This window comes from Portunus trituberculatus, chromosome 40 (genome assembly GCF_017591435.1).
Source record: "Portunus trituberculatus isolate SZX2019 chromosome 40, ASM1759143v1, whole genome shotgun sequence".
In the NCBI taxonomy this organism is placed as follows: Eukaryota; Metazoa; Arthropoda; class Malacostraca; order Decapoda; family Portunidae; genus Portunus; species Portunus trituberculatus.
In genome coordinates, this window is record NC_059294.1 from 18,536,535 (window position 1) to 18,563,522 (window position 26,988).

Genomic DNA, 26,988 nt, shown 5'->3' on the forward strand with positions numbered 1-26,988 from the left:
ATAGAGTGGTAGACTTCTGGAATGCATTGCCAAAGACGGTTGTAAATAGCACTAGTTTGACAATGTTTAAAACAGATTAGATAAGCACTTAAATTTATTAGATTTATAATTATGTATAGCACTGCATGATAGTTTTATAAGAAATTTACTATAGTTAAATAAGACATGATCCCCATGTATGGGGACCACAAATTGTAGAGGATTTCGCTGCAGGACTTAGCCCTGTTAATGGGCCAAATATTTAGAATTAGTATATAATGTATTGTGTACTTGTAAGTGTATCTTTAAGTACTGATGACGAGGTCACTGTGCGACTGATACAGGATAACCTAGATGGGCCCTGGTGGCCCTTTGTTATCTTATTATTTATGTTATGTTATGTTATGTTAGGGTGAGTTGGGGACGGATTGTACAATCTTTTTTAAATAATCATAAAAAAAACTTCAGTGAATTACGTAAAGTTAAAGTTATTAATATAAAATATAGTCATTTGGCTATGTTGTGTGTATGGCACAGTTTTGGCATCACAACATTAATGGGTGAAAATAAGGCAAGAAAAAAAAAAAAAACTAAAAGTGTACAGATCGTCCACAGGTGTGGACGATCTGTACAGGCATGTAGGTCCCTCAGAAAATTTTATATATATACATATATATATATATATATATATATATATATATATATATATATATATATATATATATATATATATAAACAATTAAATATATTACCAGTTTGCCCTCCCATTCACTTGCATGGGCTCTAATGATTTTAAAGTGATTGGCAACATAGATATGTACCTACAAAACACTGCATGTTGAAACACAAAGTGAAAGGTTATTCATCAAACTATATTGTACAAAAAAAGTACAAAAATATTCAGTATCAAATTGTTTGAATCACAGCAGGTCATCCTACACATCACACTGCTTAAACATAATAAAAGAAATCATCATTCTAATCCTTATAGGATGACAAAGTAATAAATGTTGATATATATATATATATATATATATATATATATATATATATATATATATATATATATATATATATATATATATAAACAATTAAATATATTACCAGTTTGCCCTCCCATTCACTTGCATGGGCTCTAATGATTTTAAAGTGATTGGCAACATAGATATGTACCTACAAAACACTGCATGTTGAAACACAAAGTGAAAGGTTATTCATCAAACTATATTGTACAAAAAGTACAAAATATTCAGTATCAAATTGTTTGAATCACAGCAGGTCATCCTACACATCACACTGCTTAAACATAATAAAAGAAATCATCATTCTAATCCTTATAGGATGACAAAGTAATAAATGTTGATATTCAGTAAATTGAAGATTTTTTCAATCACTGAGGATCATCAAAATAAAATTAAACAATCTTTCATTCCACTGACATGTTTTTCTGCAGTACAAAAGTACCATATAGGGCTGGTTAACCCTACAAAGCCATGAAGGCAGGCCTACTTAACATTGTAGGATGCCAGAGTGCTGGAATCTGATGAATCGTTTCAATCTAGGGGTGGGTGCTGGCATTGGAGTAAACAAAATCCCCTTCACCTGTTTAAGCTCAATATCTCCTTCATCTTCAATGTTAGGGAAGATAAAAGAGTCACTCAGTTTACATTAGGATGTTCCGTACATTTAAAATCCAAGCTGTACAATAAGTCCACAACATGCCATCAAAATGTAAACGAACACCACACCATTCCTTACGGGAGCACTTCCATTTAATCTTTGTCATATCATCACATACAGGCATATCTTGGTATCGAATACCTTACCATCGCACTCCTGGGATATTCATGAGCACTATAAGCCATAAATTAGTGGCAAAATATTACATCAGACATGCACAAAACAAGAAAGCGAACCTGGTCATGACAGCGCGCGGTGTGGAGCATCAATGGCTGGTGTCAGCTGTGCGCCTCCATTTTCTTTCTTGGCTGATTAGTCACTAACTTCGATATTTTCATAAATAAGCTCACGGGAGCGTTTGTACGTTACGTCCCCATGTACGATCTCTCCCTAACTCACCCTACCTATTATCCAAGTCTATTTTGATTGTCTCATTTAGTTTTATTTCAGCCAGGCATACAATATCCGGTTCTTCTTTCTTTATGTAATCTCTTAATTCTAATTTACTTGATAAAACCCCGTCTATGTTCGTATACATCATTTTTAGTCTCTTGCCTTTATCACTTTTAGTTTAACTTGTTCCACTTTTTCCTCTTCCTTCTCTTTTATATACCATTTCCTTATCCTGTCTCCTAGAAATAGGAGACAGGATAAGGAAATGGTATATAAAAAATGCCTTTTTTTTCCTCTTCTGACCTTTCATTATTTTTTTCCCTTACTGCTGCTGCCAGTTCATTGTATCTCTTCCTTTCTTCATTTCTATTTGTCTTTATATATATATATATATATATATATATATATATATATATATATATATATATATATATATATATATATATATCCTTGCAACCTTCTGTTTCTCTGAGTTTAGTTGTTCTATATAATATTTCTTCTGTTGCTGCTTGTGATTTTAGTAGTATTTTAATCGGTCTCGTTTTTTCTTTTTGATATGGTCCCATTCTGTTTATTTCTTCTATTTCCTCTTCTAAGTCCTGCCTATCTTCGTCGTATAGATTTTTTAGTAAGTCTTTGACTTATTTAATTTCTTCTTTTTTCTTCTTGGTCTATATTTCATATTTTTTTCTTTTAATCCAAATACGATTACACTTTTTTCCGCAATTTCTCTAACTAGATTTTCTTTTGTCTTGAGGACTCCTATCATTTTGTTTGTCATATTTTCATCTCTTTCTTTTAGTTGTTCTTGAATCACCTCCTGAAAATCATTCTTATCTTTCTTATCTTGGACTCTTCATGCTTGTACTTCTTTTTTAATCACGTTCTGTACTCTTTCCTCTTCTTTGTTTATCTAGATCTTTCAGCTTCTCTTTTTCTTTCTCGGCTTTACCGAGTCCTTCTTCCATCTGCTTCTTGTAATTAGCTACTTCCTTTTTTAGTTCTTCGTTTTCCGCTCTTAGCCTAGCTTCGTTTTTTTCCACTCTTTTTATCCTTTCTCTCAGTTTTTGAAACTCTTTTCCCTGTTCTTCATTCTCTTTCATTCCCATACTCTCCTTTATCCATTTATGTATCTAGTTTACGTTCAATAGTCAACACTCTCTTAAATAGTGAAGTATTTGCCATATTGAAACCATCAAATGCATTTACTCCCTCACCAACATATTCATCTTCTTTTATTCTTTCCCTAGTCTCATACCTGCATTTAGATGGAATCTCTTCTTTACTCATGATTCTCTAACATTTGATTTCATGAGAACGAGTCCACACTACTTGCCCAGGCCACTGTAAATACTATACAACAGGTAGTGAAGATCAGCTGAGAGCGACGCCACTGCGTCCTACCTCGACTGCATCTGGTGTATTTACCTAGTTGTAGTTTTACAGGGCCTGGGCTTTATGCTCGTGTGGCCCTGTCTCCATATCTACACTTATCCAATCTTACTTTAAAAGTATGCACACACGTTGCAGACACTACTTCTTCATTCAAACTGTTTCACATCTCAATACATCTTTGTGGGAAACTATATTTTTAACATCTGGTCGTCTTAAACTTTTTCCCATTTCCATGACATGGCTTTTGTCCACATTGAATTCCATCTCCCATTTTTTACTCCATTTCCAGATCTTGTCTAAGTCTTCCTGCAGTATTTCACAATCCTCTTTTTGTTATATGACTCTGCACAGTTTCGCATCGTCCGCAAACAGATTTATGTAGCTGTTCACTCCCTCTGGCATGTCGTTTATATATACAAGAAAAAGTATTGGCGCCAATACTGACCCCTGTGGCACTCCACTGTCTACTGCTCTTCACTTAGACTTCATATCTTTAACTACCATCCTTATTTCTCTCCCCCTCAAATAATTTTCCATTCATCTCAATGTGCTTCCTTTTAAGCCACCCTTCTCCTCTAACTTCCATAGCAATCTTTCATGTGGCACTTTATCAAACGCCTTTTTTAGATCTAAATGAATATAGTCAATCCATCCCTCTCTCTCTTGTACTCTATCAACTATTCTAGAGTAGAAAGTCAATAAATTTGTTACACACGACTGACCTTTTCTAAAACCAAATTGGCTATTTGATAATAATTTGTTGTCTTCAAGATACTCAATCCATTGTTTCTTTATTACTCTTTCACACATTTTGCATATTACACTAGTTAGTGATACCGGTCTGTAATTAAAAGGTTCTTCAGCTCTTTTTCATTCTACTGATACTGTTCCATTTTCTATTGAGCATTTTATGATGTTGTATATAGGACTTGCTAGTTCTTCTCTACATTCTTTTAATATTCTGCTTGAGACTTCATCCGGTCCCATTGCCTTCTCCTCATCTAATTCCATCATCAACTCTTTTATTTCAAGCTTGGTTACTTTAATCTTTTTCATATGGACAGTCTCTCTATTACCCTGTGGTCTTTCAAATTTGGATTCCTTAGTAAAGACCTCCTGAAATTTACTATTTACCAGTTCTGCCATACTTTTTGGGTCTTCTCTCATCCCGTTCTCTCCTTTTAACCTTTCTATTGTTTCTTTTTGCGTTATTTTTCCATTTATGAATCTGTAGAACAATTTTGGTTGTTCCTTACATTTTTTCGATAATGTCCTTTTCATAGTTCCTTTCTTCTTCCTTTCTCACCTCAGCATATTCATTTTTTTGCTGTTTTGAAGTTTTCCTTATTTTCTGGATTTGTTTCTCCTCTACCTTTTCCATGCTCCATCTCTTTTCTCCTTTGCCTTGGCACACCTAGTATTAAACCAATCTTTCTTTCCTTCTTCCTTAGGTCTATATTTCAGGACATATTCCCTGACTCCTGTTTTGTATATTTCCAAAAATAAGTTATGCTTCTCTTGCACAGTCTCTGAGTTTTCCATCTCTTCCCAGTTTATGTTTTTAAATTAGCTCTTGAGGTTCTCAAAATCAGCCTTTCTGTAATTTAATCGATCCCGTTTGTATGATTCGTCTCTATCTTCCTCTCCCTCTCCTATATCCATTTCTAATATTACATGGTCACTCTTTCCCAATGGGCACTTATATCTTATATCATTGTTCATTTGTATACCCCTTGTAAAAACTAGGTCCAATCTCGCCGGCTCATCGTTTCCTCTGATTAGATTCAGGAATCTATCTCCCAAGGCTTCTTCCCCCATACCACTTTCATAATTTTCCTAGTCCACCTTCTTACAGTTGAAATCTCCTACTAATATCACTTTTCTCCTTTCTTTAATAATTCTCATAAGACTACTTATTGTGTCATTTATCATATCTTTATATTCTTGATTGCTCCATGAATTTGTTTTTGGTGGCACATATGTTCCAATGATTGTTAACTCCTTTTTATCAATATGTATCTTAATACACAGTATTTTTGATTTTCCTTTCCCCAAACTCCACTTGATTTACCACTATCTCCTTCCTTAACATCATCATGACTCCTCCTCCTCTTTTACCCACTCTGTCTCTCCTCCAAATATTATACCTTTTATCCATGTCTATTTTTATTGCCTAATTTAACTTTGTTTCCACCAGGCATACAATATCTGGTTCTTCTTTCTTTATGTAATCTCTTAATTCTAATTTACTTGATAAAACTCTACCTATGTTCGTATATATCATTTTTAATCTCTTGTTCTTATAATTTTTAGTTAAACTTGCTCCATTTTTTTCTCTTCCTTCTCTTTTATATACCATTCCCTTATCCTGTCTCCTATAATTCTCCAAAAAAATGCCTTTTTCTCCTCCTCTGATCTTTCATTATTTTTTTCCTTTGCTTCTGTCACCAGTTCGTTGTGTCTCTTCCTTTCCTCCTCGTTTCTATTTTTCTTTATATATATATATATATATATATATATATATATATATATATATATATATATATATATATATATATATCTTTGCAACCTTCTGTTTCTCTGAATTTTGTTGTTCTATATAGTATTTCTTCTGTTGCTGCTTGTGATTTTAGTAGTATCTTAATTGGTCTCACTGTTCCTTCTTGATATGGTCCCATTCTGTGGATTTTTTCTACTTCCTCTTCTAAGTTCTGTCTATCCTCATCATTTAGATTTTTTAGTAGGTCTTTTACTGATTTCATTTTGTCTTTTTCCTTTTTGATCTATATTTAACATTTTTTTCTTTCAGGCCAAAAATAATTGCACTTTTTTTTCCGCAATTACTCTTACTAAATTTTCTTTTTTCTTAAGGACTCCAATCATTTTGTTTGTCATATTTTCATCTCTTTCTTTTAACTGTTCTTGAAATACTTCCTGAAATGTTTCCTTGTCTTTCTTATCTTGGATTCTCCATGCCTGTACTTCTTTTTTAATCACATCTTGTACTCTTTCCTGTTCTTTGTTAACTAGATCATTCAGCTCCTCTTTTTCTTTCTCGGCTTTACTGAGTCCTTCTTCCATCAATTTCTTGTAGTTAGCTACTTCCTTTTTTAATTCTTCATTTTCTGCTCTTAGCCTAGTTTCGTTTTCTTCCACTCTCTTTATCCTTTCTTTCAATTTCTGGAGCTCTTTTTCCTGTTCTTCATTCTCTTTCATTCCCATACTCTCCTTTATCCATTTATCTAATTTACGTTCAGTAGTCAACACTCTATTAAATAGTGAAGTATGTGCCGTATCAAAGCCTTCGAATGCTCTTTCACCCTCACCAACACAATCATCATCATCTTTCATTCTTTCCCGTGTCTCATACCTGCATTTAGATGGAATCTCTACCTTACTCATGATTTTGTAACACTGTATTCATGAAAATGAGTCTACACTACTCGCTCAGGCCACTGCAAACCCAAAACAATAGGTAGTTAAAATCAGCTGATTCTCGGAGCGACGGTAATGCGTTCTTCCTCAACAGTGTTTCATGTGTGTGAGTGTGTGTATATTTACCTAGTTTACCTAGTTGTAGTTTTACAGGGCCTGGGCTTTATGCTCGTGTGGCCCTGTCTCCATATCTACACTTATCCAATCTTCCTTTAAAACTATGCACACTCGTTGCAGATGCTACTTCTTCATTCAAACTGTTCCACGTCTCAACACATCTTTGCGGGAAACTATACTTTTTAATATCTCTTACACATCTTCCCTTCTTCAGCTTCTTACTATGTGATCTTGTGCTTCGACTGTGTGTGTGTGTGTGTGTGTGTGTGTGTGTGTGTGTGTGTGTGTGTGTGTGTGTGTATTTACCTAGTTGTTGTAGTTTTACAGGGCCTGGGCTTTGTGTGTGTATTTACCTAGTTGTAGTTTTACAGGGCCTGGGCTTTATGCTCGTGTGGCCCCGTCTCCATATCTACACTTATCCAATCTTACTTTAAAAGTATGCACACTCGTTGCAGACACTACTTCTTCATTTAAACTGTTCCATGTCTCAACATATCTTTGCGGGAAACTATATTTTTTAACATCTCTCAGATATCTTCCTTTTCTCCATGAGTCATTTTCAAAAGTCCACTCGACTCCACTCAGGAAATTTAAATGTTCATCGACTCTGACTCCGACTCCAGGAAATTTGAAGGTTGCGACCCCGACTCCGACTTTGTTTTTTTTTTTTTTTTTTTACAGTACAACGATATAGTCTATTTTTTGTTACATCAGGGATGGTAGCCAAGGGAAAAGATTAAGCAAAAAGCCCGCTAGTTGCCACACCCAAAAAAGAATCAATACTTACATATTTTCAAGTCAATCCATAATAAAAGTGTACTTGACGATTATATAATTATCATATATTAATAAAAATTATCTTTATATGTAGTGCTTGATTGGACACATCCTCCACAAGTCAATTTCTCCCAATTTGTAGGAGTCTCCAATCTCCATGAAGTGGAATCTTTACTCGAAAATTTATCACGTAAAGGAGTAGGAGTCGCTCATATTTTTACCGACTCCGACTCCGACTCTGACTCTGACTCCAATTCCGACTCCGACTCTGGCCAAAAGTAGCTGACTCCTCGACTCCTCGACTCCGACTCCGACTCCACACCCCTGCTTTTCTTAGCTTTTTACTATGCGATCTTGTACTTCGGATGTCATATTCTTCTCTCAGGATCAGTTTCTCATTATCCACTTGGTCCAATCCGTTGATCAATTTATAAACTTGTATCAGATCTCCTCTCTCCGTTCTTTGTTCCAGGGTTGGTAGATCCATAGCCTTTAGTCTCTCCTCATATGTCATCCCTTCAAATACTGGAACCATTCTTGTAGCCATTTTTTGTAGTCTCTCCAACTTCCTTATGTGTTTCTTTTTATGAGGGGTCCACACTACTCCTGCATATTCCAATCTGGGTCTTATTATAGTACTTATCAATTTCTTCATCATTTCTTTGTCCATGTAGTGAAATGCTATTCCAATATTCCTTAGCAAATTATGTTTCTCTAAAAATTCTATCAATATGGCTCACTGGTTGATTGTTTTCTTCCATCGTCACTCCTAAGTCCTTTTCCTTTTTTACTTTCTCCAGTTCTACTCCATCTCCCATCTTATAGGTTCCCATGGGTCGTCTTTCACTCTTTCTCATTTCCATGACATGGCTTTTGTTCACATTGAATTCCAATTTCCCACTTTTTACTCCATTCCCAGATCTTATTTAGGTCTTCTTGCAGTATTTCACAATCCTCTTTTTGCTTTATAACTCTGCACAGTTTCGTATCATCTGCAAACAGATTTATGTAGCTGGTCACTCCTTCTGGCATGTTGTTAATATAAACGAGAAAAAGTATTGGTGGCACTCTGCTTTCTACTGCTCTCCACTTGGACTTGTCATAACCTGATGCAACAGCAGAAGCAACACATGGAAAAACAAACATATCTACGGGAGAATTGTGACATTGACCCTGCTATAAATAGAAGCCAGCTTCAAGATGCTGTGGGTCAAGAAACCATTAACAAGAGAATAGGCTGCAGGGGATCAGATTTCAAACCAGGAGCTGACCCAGGCAGATATCCAAGACCAAATGACTTTTAAACAACCTTTAGTAGTATATGACCTTAGTAGTGTAAATCACACATGGTTCCCCACGTGGAGTTAAACATGGATGGTGAACTTAACTGGCCAATAAGCAACCTGGTTATCCTGATCAGACCAATAAGAAATTGGCCATCTTAGTAGGTATATACACCACGTGGAGACCCATGATTTCATAAATATGACCAATAAACAACCTAAATATCATAGTTAGACCAATAAGGAACTTGCTATTGTTGTAGGGAAAACGTGAACTTCTGAAACGCCAATAGGATGATGTCGCATTTCTGGAGCTGTACTACAGTTAAGAATTATTTGATGGTATTTTGTATGTGTTTTCGTCCTTATGTTGTTCACACGTGGACCCCCACGTGGAGTGATCTCTGAATGGTGGATGGTAAACTAGGCATGGAAGAAAAAAGTGTCAGACATTTATAAAATAGGCTGGACCTACAAGAAAGAGGTTCAGACAGAGAAGAGCGCGAGAGACAGAAGCTGAGAGGCTGCGGTTCCAGTCACGAGAGGAGAGGAACCATTGAGTCATGGACAGACTCTTCCTTGTATTAGTGAGTAGAGCTCTATAGTCGATAATGCAGTCTAAGACATTGTTTGTGTTATTTAAGTGAAAGGAGGAAACAATTATAGGATGTGTATTTACTAGGATGTTGTATTAAGACTTTATGTATGTGTAGTGCAATTTTGACAGTTGATGCATTATTTCATATTGAGGAGTTATTTACATATGACATATTGTGGTATATATATGTGAGTTGAGTTCAAGCATTGCTTTGATATTTGGATGCATCAGCTGTGAAATTGGCACGTGATGAGTTCGTGAAATTTCTAGTGTTATGTGATTAATATTGGTGAAGGATTTACGGAGACAAGTCTAGACATTTCTAAGGATATTGATTGAAGTGGTGAGACATTATTGGAAGCATTGAGACGTGATGTGTTTAATTTTAGTTGAATTAAAATGAAAAAATGCAATACAGTATGATATATTACCTACAGTAAGAATAAGTCTTCACCTAAGATAGCGCAATTGCAACTTGCAACGAACTCTGAAAGACTTCATATCTTTAACTACCGTCCTTATTTCTCTCCCCGTCAAATAATTTTCCATCCATCTCAATGTGCTTCCTTTTAAGCCACCCTTCTCCTCTAACTTCCATAGTAATCTTGCATGTGGCACTTTGTCAAATGCCTTTTTTAAATCCAAATAAATACAGTCAACCCATCCCTTTCTCTCTTGTACTCTATCAACTATTCTAGAATAGAAACTCAATAAATTAGTTACACACCGTCTTTTCTAAAACCAAATTGGCTATTTGATATTAATTTGTTGTCTTCAAGAAACTCGATCCATTGTTTCTTTATTATTCTTTCACACATCTTGCATATTACACTAGTTAGTGATACCGGTCTGTAATTTAAAGGTTCTTCCTTCCTTCCGCTCTTATATATGGGAACCACCTCAGCTCTTTTCCATTCTACTGGTACTGTTCCATTTTCTATTGAGCATTTTATGATGTTGTATATAGGACTTGCTAGTTCTTCCCTACATTCTTTCAGTATTCTGCTTGAGACTTCATCTGGTCCCATTGCCTTCTCTTCATCCAGTTCCTTCATTAACTCTTTTTATTTCAAGCTTGCTTACTTTAATCTCTTTCATATAGACTGTCTCTCTATTACCCTGTGGCCTTTCAAATTTGGATTTCTTAGTAAAGACCTCCTGGAATTTATTATTTAATAGCTCTGCCATACTTTTTGGGTCTTCCACCATCCCGTTCTCTACTTTTAACCTTTCTATTGTTTCTTTTTGCCTAATTTTTCCATTTATGAATCTGTAGAACAATTTTGGTTGCTCCTTACATTTTTCGACAATGTCCTTTTCAAAGTTCTTTTCCTCTTCCTTCCTCATCTTAACATATTCATTTCTCGCTGCCTTGAAGTTTTCCTTATTTGCTGGATTTCTATTTCTCCTCCACCTTTTCCATGCTCCATCTCTTTTCTTCTTTGCCCTAGCACACCATGCATTAAACCAATCTTTCTTTCCTCCTTCTTTAGGTCTATATTTCGGGACATATTTCCTGACTCCTGTTTTGTATATTTGTAAAAATAAGTTATACTTCTCTTGCATCGTCTCTGAGTTTTCCATCTCCTCCCAGTTTACGTTTTTAAAATAGTTCTTGAGATTCTCAATATCAGCCTTTCTATAATTTAATCGGTCTCTTTTGTATGAATCGTCTCCATCTTCCTTTCCCTCTTCTATATCCATTTCTAATATTACATGGTCACTCTTTCCCAATGGGCACTTATATCTTATATCATCATTCATTTGTATACCCCTTGTAAAAACTAGGTCCAATCTCGCCAGCTCGTCGTTTCCTCTGAATCTTGTGCATTCCTTTACTCTCTGGTCCATCATATTGTCTATCATTAGGTTCAGGAATCTTTCTCCCCAGGTATCTTCCAACATACCACTTTCAAAATTTTTCCAGTCCACTTCTTTACAGTTGAAATCTCCTACTAATATAACTTTTCTCCTTTCTTTAACGATTCTCGTTAGACTCCTTATTGTGTGTGTGTGTGTGTGTGTGTGTGTGTGTGTGTGTGTGTGTGTGTGTGTGTGTGTGTATTTACCTATTTGTGTATTACAGGGCCTGAGCTAAACTCTCTATGTCCTGTCTCCTTGTCCACTCCTGTCATATCTCTCTTTTGTGTGTGTGTGTGTATGTGTGTGTGTGTGTGTGTGTGTGTGTGTGTGTGTGTGTGTGTGTGTGTGTGTGTGTGTGTGTGTGTGTGTGTGTGTGTGTGTGTGTGTGTGTGTGTGTGTGTGTGTGTGTGTGTGTATTTACGTAGTTGTATTTACCTAGTTGTAGTTTTACAGGGCCTGGGCTTTATGCTCTGTGGTCCTCTCTATATCTACACTTATCCAATCTTACTTTAAAAGTGTGCACACTTGTTGCAGACACTACTTCTTCATCTAAACTGTTCCACGTCTCAATACATCTCTGGAAACTATATTTTTTATATCTCTCAGACATCTTCCTTTCTCAGCTTTTTACTATGCGATCTTGTGCTTCGGTTGTCATATTCTTCTCTCAGGATCAGTTTCTCATTATCCACTTGGTCCATTCCGTTGATCAATTTATAGACTTGTATCAGGTCTCCTCTCTCCCTTCTTTGTTCCAAGGTTGGTAGATCCATAGCCTTTAGTGTGTGTGTGTGTGTGTGTGTGTGTGTGTGTGTGTGTGTGTGTGTGTGTGTGTGTGTGTGTGTGTGTGTGTGTGTGTGTGTGTGTGTGTGTGTATTTACCTATTTGTGTATTACAGGGCCCAAGCTAAGCTCTCTGTGTCCTGTCTCCTTGTCCATTCCTGTCATATCTCTCTTTCATTTGATTGACACACACTGCATCAACGACATCACTGCTCAGTTTATTCCACTTATCAATGCTACAATGCGGGAAACTGTATTTTCTCACGTCATTTAGACAGATGTCTTTATTAGCTTTTTCCATGTCCTCGGAGATGATTACTTGTGGTCACCTTTATCAACTCTCTGTCCAGTATGTCAATCTTGTTCACCAATTTATACATAGTTATCATGTCTCCTCTTGTTCTTCTCTCTTCTAATGTGGTCAGCCCCAGCTTCCTCAGTCTTTCCTCATAGTCTAACTCCCTGAGTCCTGGTACCATCCTTGTTGCCAGCCTCTGTACCCTTTCTACCTTCTTCACATTTTTTTTCATATGCGGTGACCAGACACAAGCTGCATATTCTAACTGGGGTCTTAAGGTACATAATATCTTCTTCATCATTCCTTCATCTAGGTAGTGGAACGCAAAGCCAATATTTTGAAGCATGTTATATGTTTTCAAAAAAATCTTGTTAATGTGTTTCTCCGGTGACAAGGTGTTTTGCACGATTACTCCTAAGTTTTTCTCCTCATTGGTCTCTTTAATTTTCTCATCACCCAGCCTGTAATCCCAGTTTGGTCTGTATCTACTTCTTCCCATTTTCATAACATGGGTCTTGTCTATATTAAATTCCATCTGCCACTCCTTACTCCACTCATATATTTTATCAAGATCTTCCTGTAACTTGTTACAATCTTCCACATTCCTTACTCTCCTCATAATTTTAGTATCGTCGCAAACATATTCATGTAACTGTCAATTCCTACTGACATATCATTAACATAAATCAAAAACATGATGGGACCAAGCACTGACCCTTGTGGAACTCCACTGGTTACCTTCTTCCACTCGGACTTCCTTCCTCTCACCACTGTTCTCATTTCTCTTCCCACTAAGTAATTTTCCATCCATTTTGCTAGTTTATCATTTACTCCTCCAATCTTCTTTAGTTTCCACATCAGTCTATTGTGTGGTACTTTATCAAAGGCCTTTCTCAAGTCCAGGTAGATAGCATCCACCCATCCCTCTCTATGTTGTAGTATGTCAGTCACTCTTGAATAAAAACATAATAAATTGGATACGCATGATCTTCCTTTTCTGAAACCAAACTGCCTTTCACTCAGAATGTTTTCACTTTCTAGATACTCACTCCACTTAGCTTTAATTACTTCTTCACATACCTTGCACAATATACTAGTCAACGATACTGGTCTATAATTTAGCGGTTCCATTCTACTACCATTCTTATATATAGGCACAATGTCAGCTCTTTTCCACTCTTTCGGGACTAATCCTGTTCGTATGGAGGTTTCCACAATATCAAATACTGGGTTCAACAATTGATCCTTACATTCATTTAGCAACCTCCCAGATATGCCATCAGGCCCCATTGATTTATTAATATCCAGATTGCTTATAATTTTCCTTACATCTTCCTTAGTAACCATGATGTCCTGCATTTGCTTTATTTCCGTAGGCCTTCCTCCCATAAAATGCTCCTCCTTTGTAAACACTTTGCAAAAGTTGTCATTCAAAATTTCAGCTATATCTCCAGCATCCTCATATACTTTTTTACCTTTTCTATTGCCTCCCTTATATTTAGTTTTCCATTTATGAATTTGTAAAACATTTTGGGTCACTATCACAGTTTTCCACCACCCTCTGTTCATATTCCTTCTGTGCTGTTCTCCTTACTTCAACATATCTATTCCTTGCTGTTTTGTAAACTTCTCTTGATAATATATCACTGTTTTTCTTAAGTTTCTTCCATGCCTTTTCTTTGTTCTTTTTTTATTCTTCACAATTTCTATTAAACCACTGTTTATTATTTAAAGTCCTCTTTCTGTAATATGGCACAAACTTTTTCACAGCAGAGTTATACAAATCCATAAATTTATCGTATTTCAATTGCATATCCCTTTCCTGGTATACCATGGACCAGTCAATTTCATTAAAGAACTCCCTTATATGGTTATAATTTGCCCTAATATAATTTAATTTTTCCTCCCTGCGTTCCACAATCTTATTCGTGCTTAATTCGTATCCAGCTCAAAGCTTAGGACATCATGATCGCTTCTCCCCAAGGGACATTTATGTTCAATTTCCTCTTTTAGAGAGATGCCCCTGGTAAATACCAAATCCAACCTTGCTGCAACATCTTGTCCCCTGCACCTTGTTGGTGATCTCACCCACTGTGTCAAGTTATTTGTTGCTACCTTTAACAATTCCTCTGCCCACTCACCACCGTTCACCACTTCGTAGTCTTCCCACACTATTTCTTTACAATTAAAGTCTCCAACTATCATCACTCTATCCTTTCTGATGAGTTCTTGCTTCATTCTGTCTAGAGTATTTCTCATCACCATTTGGTACTGTTCATATTCCCAAGCACTGGTTCTGGGTGGTATGTATACTGTTATAATATTAATGTCCCTCTTGCCATCTGTTATAAGCATACTTATCACTTCCTCATTTCTCTTACTATAGTTCACCTCCTTCACTATCAGATCTTCCTTAGTAAGAACCATTATACCACCACCTCCTTTATTTTTCTATCATTTCTCCATACTTTGTAGTGTTTTACAACAAACCAGTCTAGCTTTATTTCGGGCCTTAGCTTTGTTTCCACTACACACATTATGTCCTGTTCGTTATTTCTTAGGTAATCCATACATTCTAGCCTCTTAGACAGAAATCCATCTATATTCATGTAAGTCACTTGTATTCCATTCCTAGTCTCTTTCTTCCATGTAATGCCTATTCCGTCTGTTTTATCCACCACTTCTTTAGCCTCCCATTTCTCATCCTCCAAAAAAACTTGGTCTTTTCCTCCTCTGTTCTTTCGTCATTCCTCTCTTTCACTTCAGTTACAAGCTCTTTCATTTTCATTCGCTCATCCTGTGACATATTTCTTCTTATGTAAATTGTTTTGGTTTCCTCAGAGTCCTTAAGTTTCCAAGCCCTCCTCAACAAGGCCTCAGCTGCCACCTGAGACTTTAATTTCAATTTTAACGGTCTATTCTTGCCTTCCTCAAAAGCTCCCAATCTCACACTTTCTTCTACCTCAGCATATAGGTCCTCTTCCTCCACAGAGATCTTATTCAGTAAAGACTTAATCCTGTCATTTTCCTTATTCCTCCTATCCTGCCAGTTTCTGTTAGCTTCCTGCCTCAATCCTGTTATGATCACAAATTTTTTCTTTTCAGCAATATCTCTCACCACATACTCATTTTCCTTTAGTGCCTTTACCATTTCACTCTGCATAATTACTTTATTTTCCTCTTCCTGCTTTTTCACTATCTCCCTAAAGGACCTTTGTACCTCCTGATGTTCATGGTTCACTTTTTTCATCCTGGCATCAATTAGGTTAGGGCATTCCTCCTTCCTCAAGTCCCCTTCGGATATTTTCATCTCCATTTCTAGGAGTTTAGCCTTCATCTCTTCACATTGTTTCCTTAGTTATTGGTTTTTCTTCTCCATCTCTACTTTTTCCTTCAATAGCTCTTTATTCGCTAACGTTAACAAATAGATCTCTTTTTTGAACGAATCATTCTCGGCTATAACTCTATCCAGTTTTTCTTCTATGGACAAAATATTTAGAACTTACTTTCCAGTGCCTGGATTCTTGCATCCATATCTAATTTCTCCTGAGCTACACTACTACACCACCTGCATGTGTGTGTGTGTGTGTGTGTGTGTGTGTATTTACCTAATTGTATTTACCTAATTGTAACATACGGGAAAAGAGCTATGCTCGTACTGTCCCGTCTCCATATCTACTAATGTCCAGCTTTTTCTTAAAATCATGAATATTCCTTGCGTTGACCACTTCCACGTCTAAACTATTCCATGCTTCCACCCTTCTATGAGGGAAGCTATATTTTTTCACATCTCTCCTATAAGTGGCCATTTTAGTTTTTCCCATGCCCTCTCGACATTCTTTCATTCCACATACACAGATCTTCCCTATCCATTTTTCCATGCCAATCATCACTCTGTATATTGCTATCAGGTCTCCCTTCTCTTCTGTTTTCCAGGGTTGTAAGTTGCATTCTGTTCAGTCTGTCTTCATAAGTCAAATCTCTTAAGTCAGGCACCATTTTGTTGCAGCCCTCTGTACTTTCTCTAGTTTCCTTATGTGTTTCTTTAAGTTCGAGCCCACTGTATTGTTGCATATTCAAGCCTTGGTCTTATCATTGCAGTAATTATTTTCTTCATCATTTCTTCATCTAAATATCGAACGCCACTCTTATGTTCCTCAATAAGTTCAATACTTCTCCAATTATTTTGTTTATATGTCTCTCTGGCGATAGGTCATTGGTAATTGTCACCCCAAGGTCTTTTCTTCATGACTGGTTTTATGTCTTCATTTCTATCTTGTACATACTCCTGATTCTTCTTTCACTCTTGCCAAACTCTATTTTCTTGCATTTTGTCGTGTTGAACTCCATTTGCCATGTACAGCTCCATTTCCATATTCTGTCCAAGAATATGGAAATGGAGCTGTACATGGCAAATGGAGTTCAACACGACAAAATGCAAGAAATTAGAGTTTGGCAAGAGTGAAAGAAGAATCAGGAGTATGTACAAGATAGGAAATGTGTGTGTGTGTGTGTGTGTGTGTGTGTGTGTGTGTGTGTGTGTGTGTGTGTGTGTGTGTGTGTGTGTGTATTTACCTAGTTGTAGTTTTACAGGGCCTGGGCTTTATGCTCGTGTGGCCCCGTCTCCATATCTACACTTATCCAATCTTACTTTAAAAGTATGCACACTCGTTGCAGACACTACTTCTTTATTTAAACTGTTCCACGTCTCAATACATCTTTGCGGGAAACTATATTTTTTAACATCTCTCAGACATCTTTCTGTGTGTGTGTGTGTGTAGTACCTATTTGCGTAATACAATACACAAATTATGTCAACTGTTAGTGGTAACAGACGTGCAAAATGTGGAAAAAAATCCCTTAGGTATCTCTGTTTTTTGGACAACTTAGATTGACCTTACCCCCACAATTAGGCTGACACATGTGGGGGTTACTCTATTTGTATTTTCAGATCATTAAATGCTCTAATAGGCAAGTATAAATATAGTTGTTTATCCTTATATACATTATGCATCTTTGTTTCTATGTCTGATCAATTCTTTGTTCTTTGTTTTCAACTCTATATCTTTCCACTTAGAGTGATCTCTTCCTCAGATTCATTTCCATTATTCTAACAATTATAAACCTTTAAACAGTTGTGTTTATCCTCACCTTCAAAGGGCTAGTAGAGACTGCTTTAAGTGCAGTCTGGGAGTCGCTGAAGGTGAACCACACACGGTTGTCCACAAAGCGCACCAGCACCACAGACCCCACAGCACCCATGGCCTCCTGCACTGCACCAAGTGTCTCATCATCAAACACTGAGTCTGTGTCAACACCTTCAGGCAAGTTGTGCACCTGGAAGAAGCAGATTCAGGAACACCTATGAATCAGAAGGTAAGAATGTGCTTGTGACACACAATCAATATGTTCAAAATAATGAACCTCATACAGACTACAATTCATCAGAACAATGTAGAGTAAAAACAATGAGAATCTAAGACATAAGAGCAAACAAGAAAACATTATGTACATGTAATCAACAGGTAATTTTTGCCTTCTTGGTTATTTGGTAAGATGAAAACTGCCATTCATGTAGAATATAAAAAAAGATAAATATGTAAACAAACAAAGAAGGAAACCTATGTTTGTACTCTCTTAATGTTAATCAAAACTCATAAGATGTGAACAAAGGGGAGACTTTCTGTGAGTGTTGAAGGTTCTTCTCTTGCTTCATCACACTATCTCAACTTTGCTCCCAATGTTCTATGTTGCTGTAACTAATGAATGACAACTACATGCAGTCTAAGATTTTCTAATCTTGTATACATGCCTCTTCAAGATCATTTTAATATATAATTTTCATGCATTTCCTATGCACTATGTAAAGGAAAATTATGGCAAACTCAACTACAGCAACCATAGAATAACAAATCTTAGCAGTGACAAGAAATAAGACACATCTTATTATATACTGGAACAAATAAGCAAATTAAATTATATATAACCTCTTGACATCTTACTCACATACAGTACAAGTCAGTCCACCTCAATACAAATCACTACTCAAGAAAATCCTACAAATATTCTTAAAAGTAAATGGGTTCCATTCAAACTGTTCTATAATATCAATCAGTAATTATAAAAAATTCAAAGTGAGGATACTCATGGAGTCATCACCACTATCATGTCTCATGAAAGCATGACAAAGAATACAAAGCCTGTTGGCTTATGATATGGGTTACCTACCTGAGACTACTTTTCTAACCAATAATCCTCATAGTATGAGGGAAAAAATGAAAATGAGAAAAAATAACAATAGTAGCACACAGTGATGACAGTGGGTTCATATAATAAAAAACCGAGGAGGAGGTAGTAGACACCTACCGAAACGATAATTTACTCCCAGCAAGGTCTAACAGCACCAGTTCAGGGGGTGATGTGAACTTTCTATTAAAACTAGTTATGATCTCACTGAACATTTCCCTTTGTGTCTCACAACTCAAGGGGGCAGTCATAGCATGCCCTCTAAAGACTACTCTTCTTCTTCACTCTACTGGTGCACTTACCACACACACACCATTCACTTAAAATTCAAAATAAAAAAATGGCAACTCCAAATCCAGCCTCAGAGTCCTCTACTGGAGAGGGGACCAGAAATGTTCCCGGGTCAGACTACTTTCTCGGTGACAACCCAAAATGTCTTCACACCCCTTTTCCTCACCAAAACACAGCTGTCTGAGGCAATTGACAGTTGCTCCTTCTCTGTTCCCTCCTACTTTCTCTATCCTCATTTTTCTTCTAAAGCTGGATGTTGGGTCTCTGTGCGCAATGACTTAACTTGCTCTCGTGCCCACGCTCTTGAATCTTCAGAGTTTTCCACCATCTGGCTTCGACTCAAAAGTCACTCTCTAACTAAATTTATCTGTACTGCCAATTTCTCCCCTAACTCCTCTGACTATAGTAAATTCTTTGACTATTTAACTTCCAAAGTGGAGCACACTCTGTCTCTCTACCCTTTTGCAGAGATCTCCATCCTTTGAGATTTCAATGTCCACCACCAGCTTTGGCTTTCCTCTCCCTTCACTGACCATCTTGGTGAACAAGCCTTCAACTTTACTATCCTCTATGACCTAGAGCAAATGATGCAACACTCTATTTGTATTAATGACCATCTTGGAGATAAGCCCAACATTCTTGACCTTTTCCTCATCTCTAATCCTCCTCCAATCACAACTTCATATCTATATCTTATCCTATTTCTCCAATCCCTCCTCAAAATCTCCCTTAGCAGCAGTGCCTCTGGCATTTTGTCTCTGCCAGCAGGGGGGATCAGAAGAGGTATTATGCTCATTTTCCCTGGAATGACTACTCTTTCCATGTCAGACACCCATCTCTGTGCTGAATGCATAACATAGGTGATAAAGTCTGGCAAGGAGGCATACATTCCTCATTCTTTTTCTCAATCTAAACCTTCTCAACCTTGGTTTAACAAAGTCTGTTCTCATGCTATACATGATAGAGAGGTTGCCCACATAAGGTACTATTTTTTTATTTTATTTTATTTTTTTACGGTAAGGCCTATAGCGCCTGTAGGCACACTTGAAGAGTGTATGGGAAGCGCTGTTCAGCTTCCGCCCATTAGTGGCGCAGGCAATTTTATTTATAGTGGTACCCATATTAGGGCCCATATCACCCCCGAAGCTCATCTTGGGTGTAACCACCTAGAACCTGGGTATCATGGTGACATGTAGGTAACTTTAAACCACTCGACAAATGTCAAAGTGTTTTAAGGCTGAACGTGGTGGGATTCGAACCTACGCGTGGACGTATGCCCGATTATATGCTCACCACCTTATCCACTACGTCACCGCCTTCCATCTTCTGAATCTCGTGCATTTTATATTTTTGCCAGGAATGATGCCGTCTGTTCTTTAACTTGCCAAAAACTCTTTCATAAATATAAAATGTCAAAATCTCTCAAACTCTAACTTCCCTCAAGACTTCTAACATCTGGATAAAAACATCTCCAATAATTTTGCTTCTTCATCTTTCCCTCCTGTATTTCATCCTGACCGCTCCATTGCCATCTCTTGTCTCTAAAGCTGAACTCTTCTCTCAGACCATTGCTAAAACCTCCACATTGAATAATTCTGGACTTGTCCCTCCCTCTCCTCCTCCCTCTGACTATTTCATGCCTTCAATCAAAGTTCTTCATAATGTTCTCCATGCTCTCTCTCTGGCCTAACCCTTGGATGGCTTATGGACCTGATGGGGTCCCTCCTATTGTTCTCAAAAACTGTGCTTCCGTGCTTGCACCTTGCCAGGCCCTTTCAACTATGTCTATTGACTTTTAACTTTCCTTCTTGCTAGAAGTTTGCCTACATTCAGCCTATTCCTAAAAAGGGTTACTGTTCTAATCTCTCAAACTACTGCCCTATAGCTTTAATTTCTTGCTATCATTAGTTCTTTAATCTATCCTCAATAGTAAGATTCTCAAACATCTGTCACTTCACAATCTTCTCTCTGATCGCCAGTATGGCTTCGGTCAAGGTCGTTCTACTGGTGACTTTCTGGCTTTGCTTACTGAGTCTTGGTCATCCTCTTTTAGAGAATTTGGTGAAACTTTTGCTCTTGTGTTAGACGTATCAAAAGCTTTTGATAGAGCCTGGCACAAAGCTTTGATTTCAAAACTGCCTCCCTACAGTTTCTATCCTTCTCTCTGCAACTCTCTCTCAAGTTTCCTTTCCGACCATTCTATTGCAGCCGTGGTAGATGGCCACTTTTCTTCTCCTAAATCCATTAACAGTGGTGTTCCTCAGGGTTCAGTCCTGCACCCACTCTCTTTCTATTATGCATTAATGATTTTCTTAACCAAACTTCTTGCCCTATCCACTACTACGCTGATGATACCACCCAACATCTTTCCATGTCTTTTCAAAGACGACCAACCCTTCAGGAAATCAACTGATCACACAAGGATGCCACAGAATGCCTGACTTCTGATCTTTCTAAGATTTCTGATTGGAGTAGAGAAAACTTAGTAGTGTTCAATGCCTCAAAAACTCAATTCTTCCATCTATCAACTTGACACAGTATTCCAGACAACTATCTCCTCTTCTTCAATGACACTCAACTGTCTCCCTCTTCTACACTGAACACTCTCGGTCTGTCTTTTACTCATAATCTTAACCGGAAACTTCACATCTCATCTCTTACTAAAACAGCTTCTAGGAAGTTAGGCATTCTTAGGTGTCTCTGCCAGTTTTTCTCACCCCTCCAACTCCTAACTCTGTACAAGGGCCTTATCTGTCCCTGTATGGAGTATTCTTCGCATGTTTGGAGAGGTTGCACTCATACAGTTTTGTTAGAAATGGTGTAATCAAAAACTTTTTGCCTCATCAACTCTCCTCTGACTGACTGTCTTCAGCCTCTTTCTCACCATTGAAATATTGCATCTCTTTCTATCTTTTATCGCTATTTCATGCAAACTCTTCTACTCATCTTGCTAACTGCATGCCTCCCCTCCTCCTGCAGCCTCCCTGCACAAGGCTTTCTTCTTCCTCTCATCCCTATTCTCTCCAATTCTCTAATGCAAGAGTTAACCAGTACACTCTCAATCATTCATACCTTTCTCTGGAAACTCCCTGCCTGTTTCTGTATTTCAATCTTCTTATGATTTGACTTCTTTTACAAGGGAGGTTGCAAGACATTTGTCCCTATCTTTCTGCTAATTCTTTACTAATTTTTAAGGGTACCAGCATCTCAAGTGGGCCTTTTTTAATCTTTTGTTGCCCTTGGCTGGTTTCTTTCTTGCATAAGAAAAAAAACATGGAACCCTTTTTGAACAAGTAACATTAACTGAAATGAAGTTTGACTGAACTACAACTAAAACACAGACATTAATTAACTTCTCCTATTTCACCATTCACATATGGTCCTTAGAAAATACACTCGACTCGTTTATTCGGACCTTGTTTATCTGGATTTTGGTTAATCTGGACAGTTTCCAGACAATGCATACCTTGCACACTTTCAGAAAAGGTGAATAGATGGCAGAGCTGTTGCAGCAGGTGGTTATAAACAAGTCTGGCCAACGTAAGTGAACACTGTATTGTCCAGTATCAGTAAGCAGCAAGTTTGTACATTTTTAGTACCTCACAACTCTTAAATTATGTCTCCCAAGTGTGTTAGGTGTGAGTGGTCCTAGTTGTGACTTAAAAGATGGAATTAATAAAAGAAATTTAAGAAAAAAGCTAGTGTAACGAGTGTTAGTAAGGAGCAGTAGCGGGTCACCCATAAAAGCTGCGGAGCTGCATTCTCCCCAGGCCCAGACACTCACTGCCAGGTGTATGACTCCATCAATCTCACACTTAGAATAATACATGACTAACAAATTGTCATAACAAAAAGTTAGTATATGTTACGTTTTTACCAAATATTTATAACTAAATTTTAAAATTTACAATAAAACTAGGCAAAAAATAAAAGTTCCATGCTGTATAATAATTTAAAACATTTTGGCACCACACTTAAAACTGTTGAGCTGCAGTTGGTGCAGCTCAGCCTGGAGCTTGCTTCTATAGATGCTCAGTCAAAAGCCTATGTTTACTGTCCCTCCAAGCAAACTGTGTCCGACATTAGTAAATCAAAAGATAAGCTGGTAGAATATTCTGCCAAATACTGTGAGGATGCATCATCAAGTAAAAGTGGTAAAGGTGCACCAAGAAAAAATGTAAGGAGTGGAAAAGATACTGCATTAGATACCACCATTATGAAGTGGTAAGTGCAGCAGCTAGGAAGCTGGCACAGAAATTGATATAGAAAATTTCAGGGGAATGATGGGTAGCTGTGATGATTCTGCAATTGAAACAAACTTTTTAATGTTACTGTGCAGGGTGAAGCTGGCAATGTGGACGCACCCAGCATTGCATAACATCGCTGCACGTTGTGGTAGTATATTCATTGTACTGTATTTCATGTCATGAAGTTTATTTTCGTGCACTCTGGTATTACCATACATTGTAGCCCATAAGTCGAGATTTAAAGGTCTTTTATGGTCAAAACAAGGTGTCGACTTATGGAGTACATATAAAATTGCAACCTTAAAATATATTTGCATCAGTAACATCAGGATACCAGAAAACTACTACTGAACTTGGTCTAAGGATGCCATTCTAGTAAGACACAGTAAAAACCGGAAACTGCTACTCATGAGGACTGCACATACTGACACTCTGTAGTAAGTAGATACAACAACATACCTACTCAATACTACAGTTTATTACTATAGAATATTTCATTGATATAAAAGGTTGACTGCTCAGTGCTGCTACCTAGTGATGAGCACTCTATTTGAACAGCTATTTAGGTGCAAAATTTTTAACATCATTTTATGTTTTTAATGTTTTAGATTATTTTAGGTATTATGTTTTTAACTTTTGTATTAATAAAATATTCTATAGTAATAAACTACGGTATTTGTGTAGGTACGTTGTTGTTCCTAATTACTACAGTGTCAGTCCCCTGCACAAGATGGTGGAGGAAGAGGCTGTCTCCCTGAAGCAGGAGTCCTATCTGGCCTGCATGAGTCCCTTACCTATGAAATATTCACATCACCCTTAAACATATTCCTTTTGGGAGTATGTGGAGTCCCCATGAGTAGCAGTTACTTTTGTTTCTTTTATTCCAACGTTTGAAGCAGGACTGTAAGTGGTTGGACACTTACCATTGGAGTTTTAAAAGTAAATATTCATCTGATATAGTGGTGGAACAGGTGAGTAGAGAAAAAAAAGTAAAAATTGAGTTTGTTTAAGTTGAAATGGTTGAAGTTGGTGGTGTTTTCAATCTGTTTGATTTATTTTACTGTAAATAAAACTTAATTTACAATCCAGTACACAGGGCCACATTAAGCCAGGCTAAGTAGTAGTTTAGGGAGATCGACTTAACTGCAAGGTAAACCTTTAACACAACATTTTTGGGTCAAATTATAGAGCCAGATCGACTTGTAAGCCTCAATATAAGGTACTGTTAGGATAATTTTAGTGTTAAACTAACTTAGATTAAGTTTGTCTTGGTTTGGTTGGTCAGGGAAACCAAAATAGTCCAAATTTTGCAATTTCATAAAAAGTTTAGGGTGAAAAATCTACATTTCATAAAATGAAGCAACTATTTGCATTATCCAAACTGGTGCCTGCACCATTTAATCCAGAAAAATGAGGGTTAAGTGAACATTCCTATCACAGAAACACCAATAAAGACATGATGCAATACAATAAAATATATTAATGAGACATTCATATGAGACCAATATATTACCTTCTCCTCAGGCAGCTGTAGTAAAGAAATGAATAAGATTTCTTTCCACTTAAACCAACATCATAAACACATTACAAACAAACAAACACAAAAAATTATGAACTACCCTGGACAATAACAACCTCAATAATATTTCAATGGAACTTCATACTAATGACACCTCAGGAGCATCATAGTTAGCCAATTCAGCAGTCTAACATTTCACCTCAGTAAGTCATCAAACAATGACATCCTCATGACCTTCACAGGCACACACACACACACATAAATCTAAGAAAATATAAGACAGAGAACAGATAATGAGTTTTATGCAAAAACTGAAAGATTTTGACATCACACTATAAAAATAAATCTATCCCTCTAGCACAAGAGAGGTATGTTCTAAATAAGGGAAAGGGTAGAGAAACATCCAATCTTATGGAAGCTGATTAAAAAGTATTAAAATAAAGAACTTTTAGATTTTGATAAAGAACTTCTCAGTAAAGTTCACTGGCAGGATTGTTAAAAAAATAGCATAGGAGTTGAATATCAAACTATGAACATCATAATGCTTGTCTCATCCCTCAGGAATAACAGAAGGATGAGATGTCACTCATTCTGTGGCATCTTTCCATGACCATGGAATCACATAATTCCATAGCAAAGAGCTCCACAGAGGACAGCACAATATCAATCATGATAGTTAAGGAAAAATTTTCATTAATAACCTTGACTACAAAATGTACAACTACCTTCCTACTCTCACTCTTTACAAAGCAATGTGCAGTAAATATGGCTGTACAAACAAAGATATATTTTTACATAACTATGATCACAGACATCCTTTCCCTCTCCTTTACTTTCATGGTACTTCATGTCAAGCCTCTATTCATACCTGGTCCTAACACTCCCAATTAACAGTATTTCAGCACACCCACCTGCACCACCACAGTACAGTCTGAGGGTCCCAATGAGGCCACCACACTTTCATAGGCTGCATTCAGACTTGGTGAAGACACAACATTTCCTTCTACCTCAATAACTGCCAGGACTGGTCGATGGTCACTCTGCTTCAGTTCAGCTCGGCCATAATGGGTGATGCACCCTGGCATGAAGGAAACAGAGGCAAGAGGTGAAAAGTTACAGCCACAAGTCTCAGGTTTGAAGTCATGAATTGATGGGAGTAAGGATATGAGTCTACTTTATTTGTTTGAAACTTGTAGAGACTGGTGTCTTTATAGTATGTCATAAAAGATTCATATCACATTATAATTCCAAAATTGGAACAGAGTCACTGCAGTGTCACCAAATCTAGCTGCTCACTTTAGAGATGATGGCCATCTCATCAGCAGGGGTTACAAATAGATGGTGTAACAACAGATAGTTACCATCCTTTAAAAACTATAAGATTTTCTCTGTACTCAGTGGTTGCTTTTGTATATACAAAATGTCATGCTTCATGATGATGAAATAAAAATTCTTAACAACATATATTGAGCAAAGCAAAGACTTTACAATACAAATAATTCAGACTAATGACTAATGTAGTAAATAAGAGATCACAGCTGTTCACTAATCAACCATAATTCAGCTTATGATAAGTCATTATACTGAGAAAACACTTATGCAAAACTCCATGAAAGGATGCTGGCAAGGACAAGGTCAACTCACAAGGATAACAAGTGGCTTACCTGGGCTCCAGTTGGTATTGTCTCGGTCCTTTTTATACTGCCGTCGCCAGAACAAAACTCGGTCTGTCCAGGCAGGAATGCGCTGCTTGTCGCCAGTGTCGTAGTCATCAGAGAACAGGTCATACTTGTAGGTTGGAGCAAAACTTATTTCTCCTTCAATAAACCCCTTGAAGCATTTACCTTCTGCATAACTTATCTGAAAATGAATAAAAACCAAAACTATTTCATTTTCAACTACCGAAAAAATATTTGTATAATGATAGAAGTAATTTTACTATTTCCTACAGATTAATATAACCTAACAAAGTATAAACTATTTTAAGATCTGAGATCATTTGTTTGACTGCTAAGTTAAAGCAAAATGAATCCTCACACCACATGGTGATTTTACATATTAGCAAACTCTGGCTGAGGAAACGTT

At 37.0% G+C, this 26,988-nt stretch overlaps 1 protein-coding gene across 6 annotated transcripts in view; it reads right to left on the minus strand.

Moving 5' to 3' along the window:
• LOC123515998 (synaptojanin-1-like) overlaps nucleotides 1–26,988 on the minus strand; it is a 119,997-nt gene that overhangs the window by 22,088 nt on the left and 70,921 nt on the right. For 4 of the 6 annotated variants that reach the window (XM_045274973.1, XM_045274971.1, XM_045274970.1 and 1 more), the window contains 4 exons: nucleotides 26,568–26,763; nucleotides 25,815–25,981; nucleotides 24,898–24,912; nucleotides 17,752–17,937 (listed from right to left, as the gene is read on the minus strand). In XM_045274973.1, coding sequence (XP_045130908.1) covers nucleotides 17,752–17,937; nucleotides 24,898–24,912; nucleotides 25,815–25,981; nucleotides 26,568–26,763 — 564 coding nt within the window. The remainder of the gene's footprint in view (nucleotides 1–17,751; nucleotides 17,938–24,897; nucleotides 24,913–25,814; nucleotides 25,982–26,567; nucleotides 26,764–26,988) is intronic. The other 2 variants (XM_045274974.1, XM_045274972.1) reach the window with 1 other exon arrangement.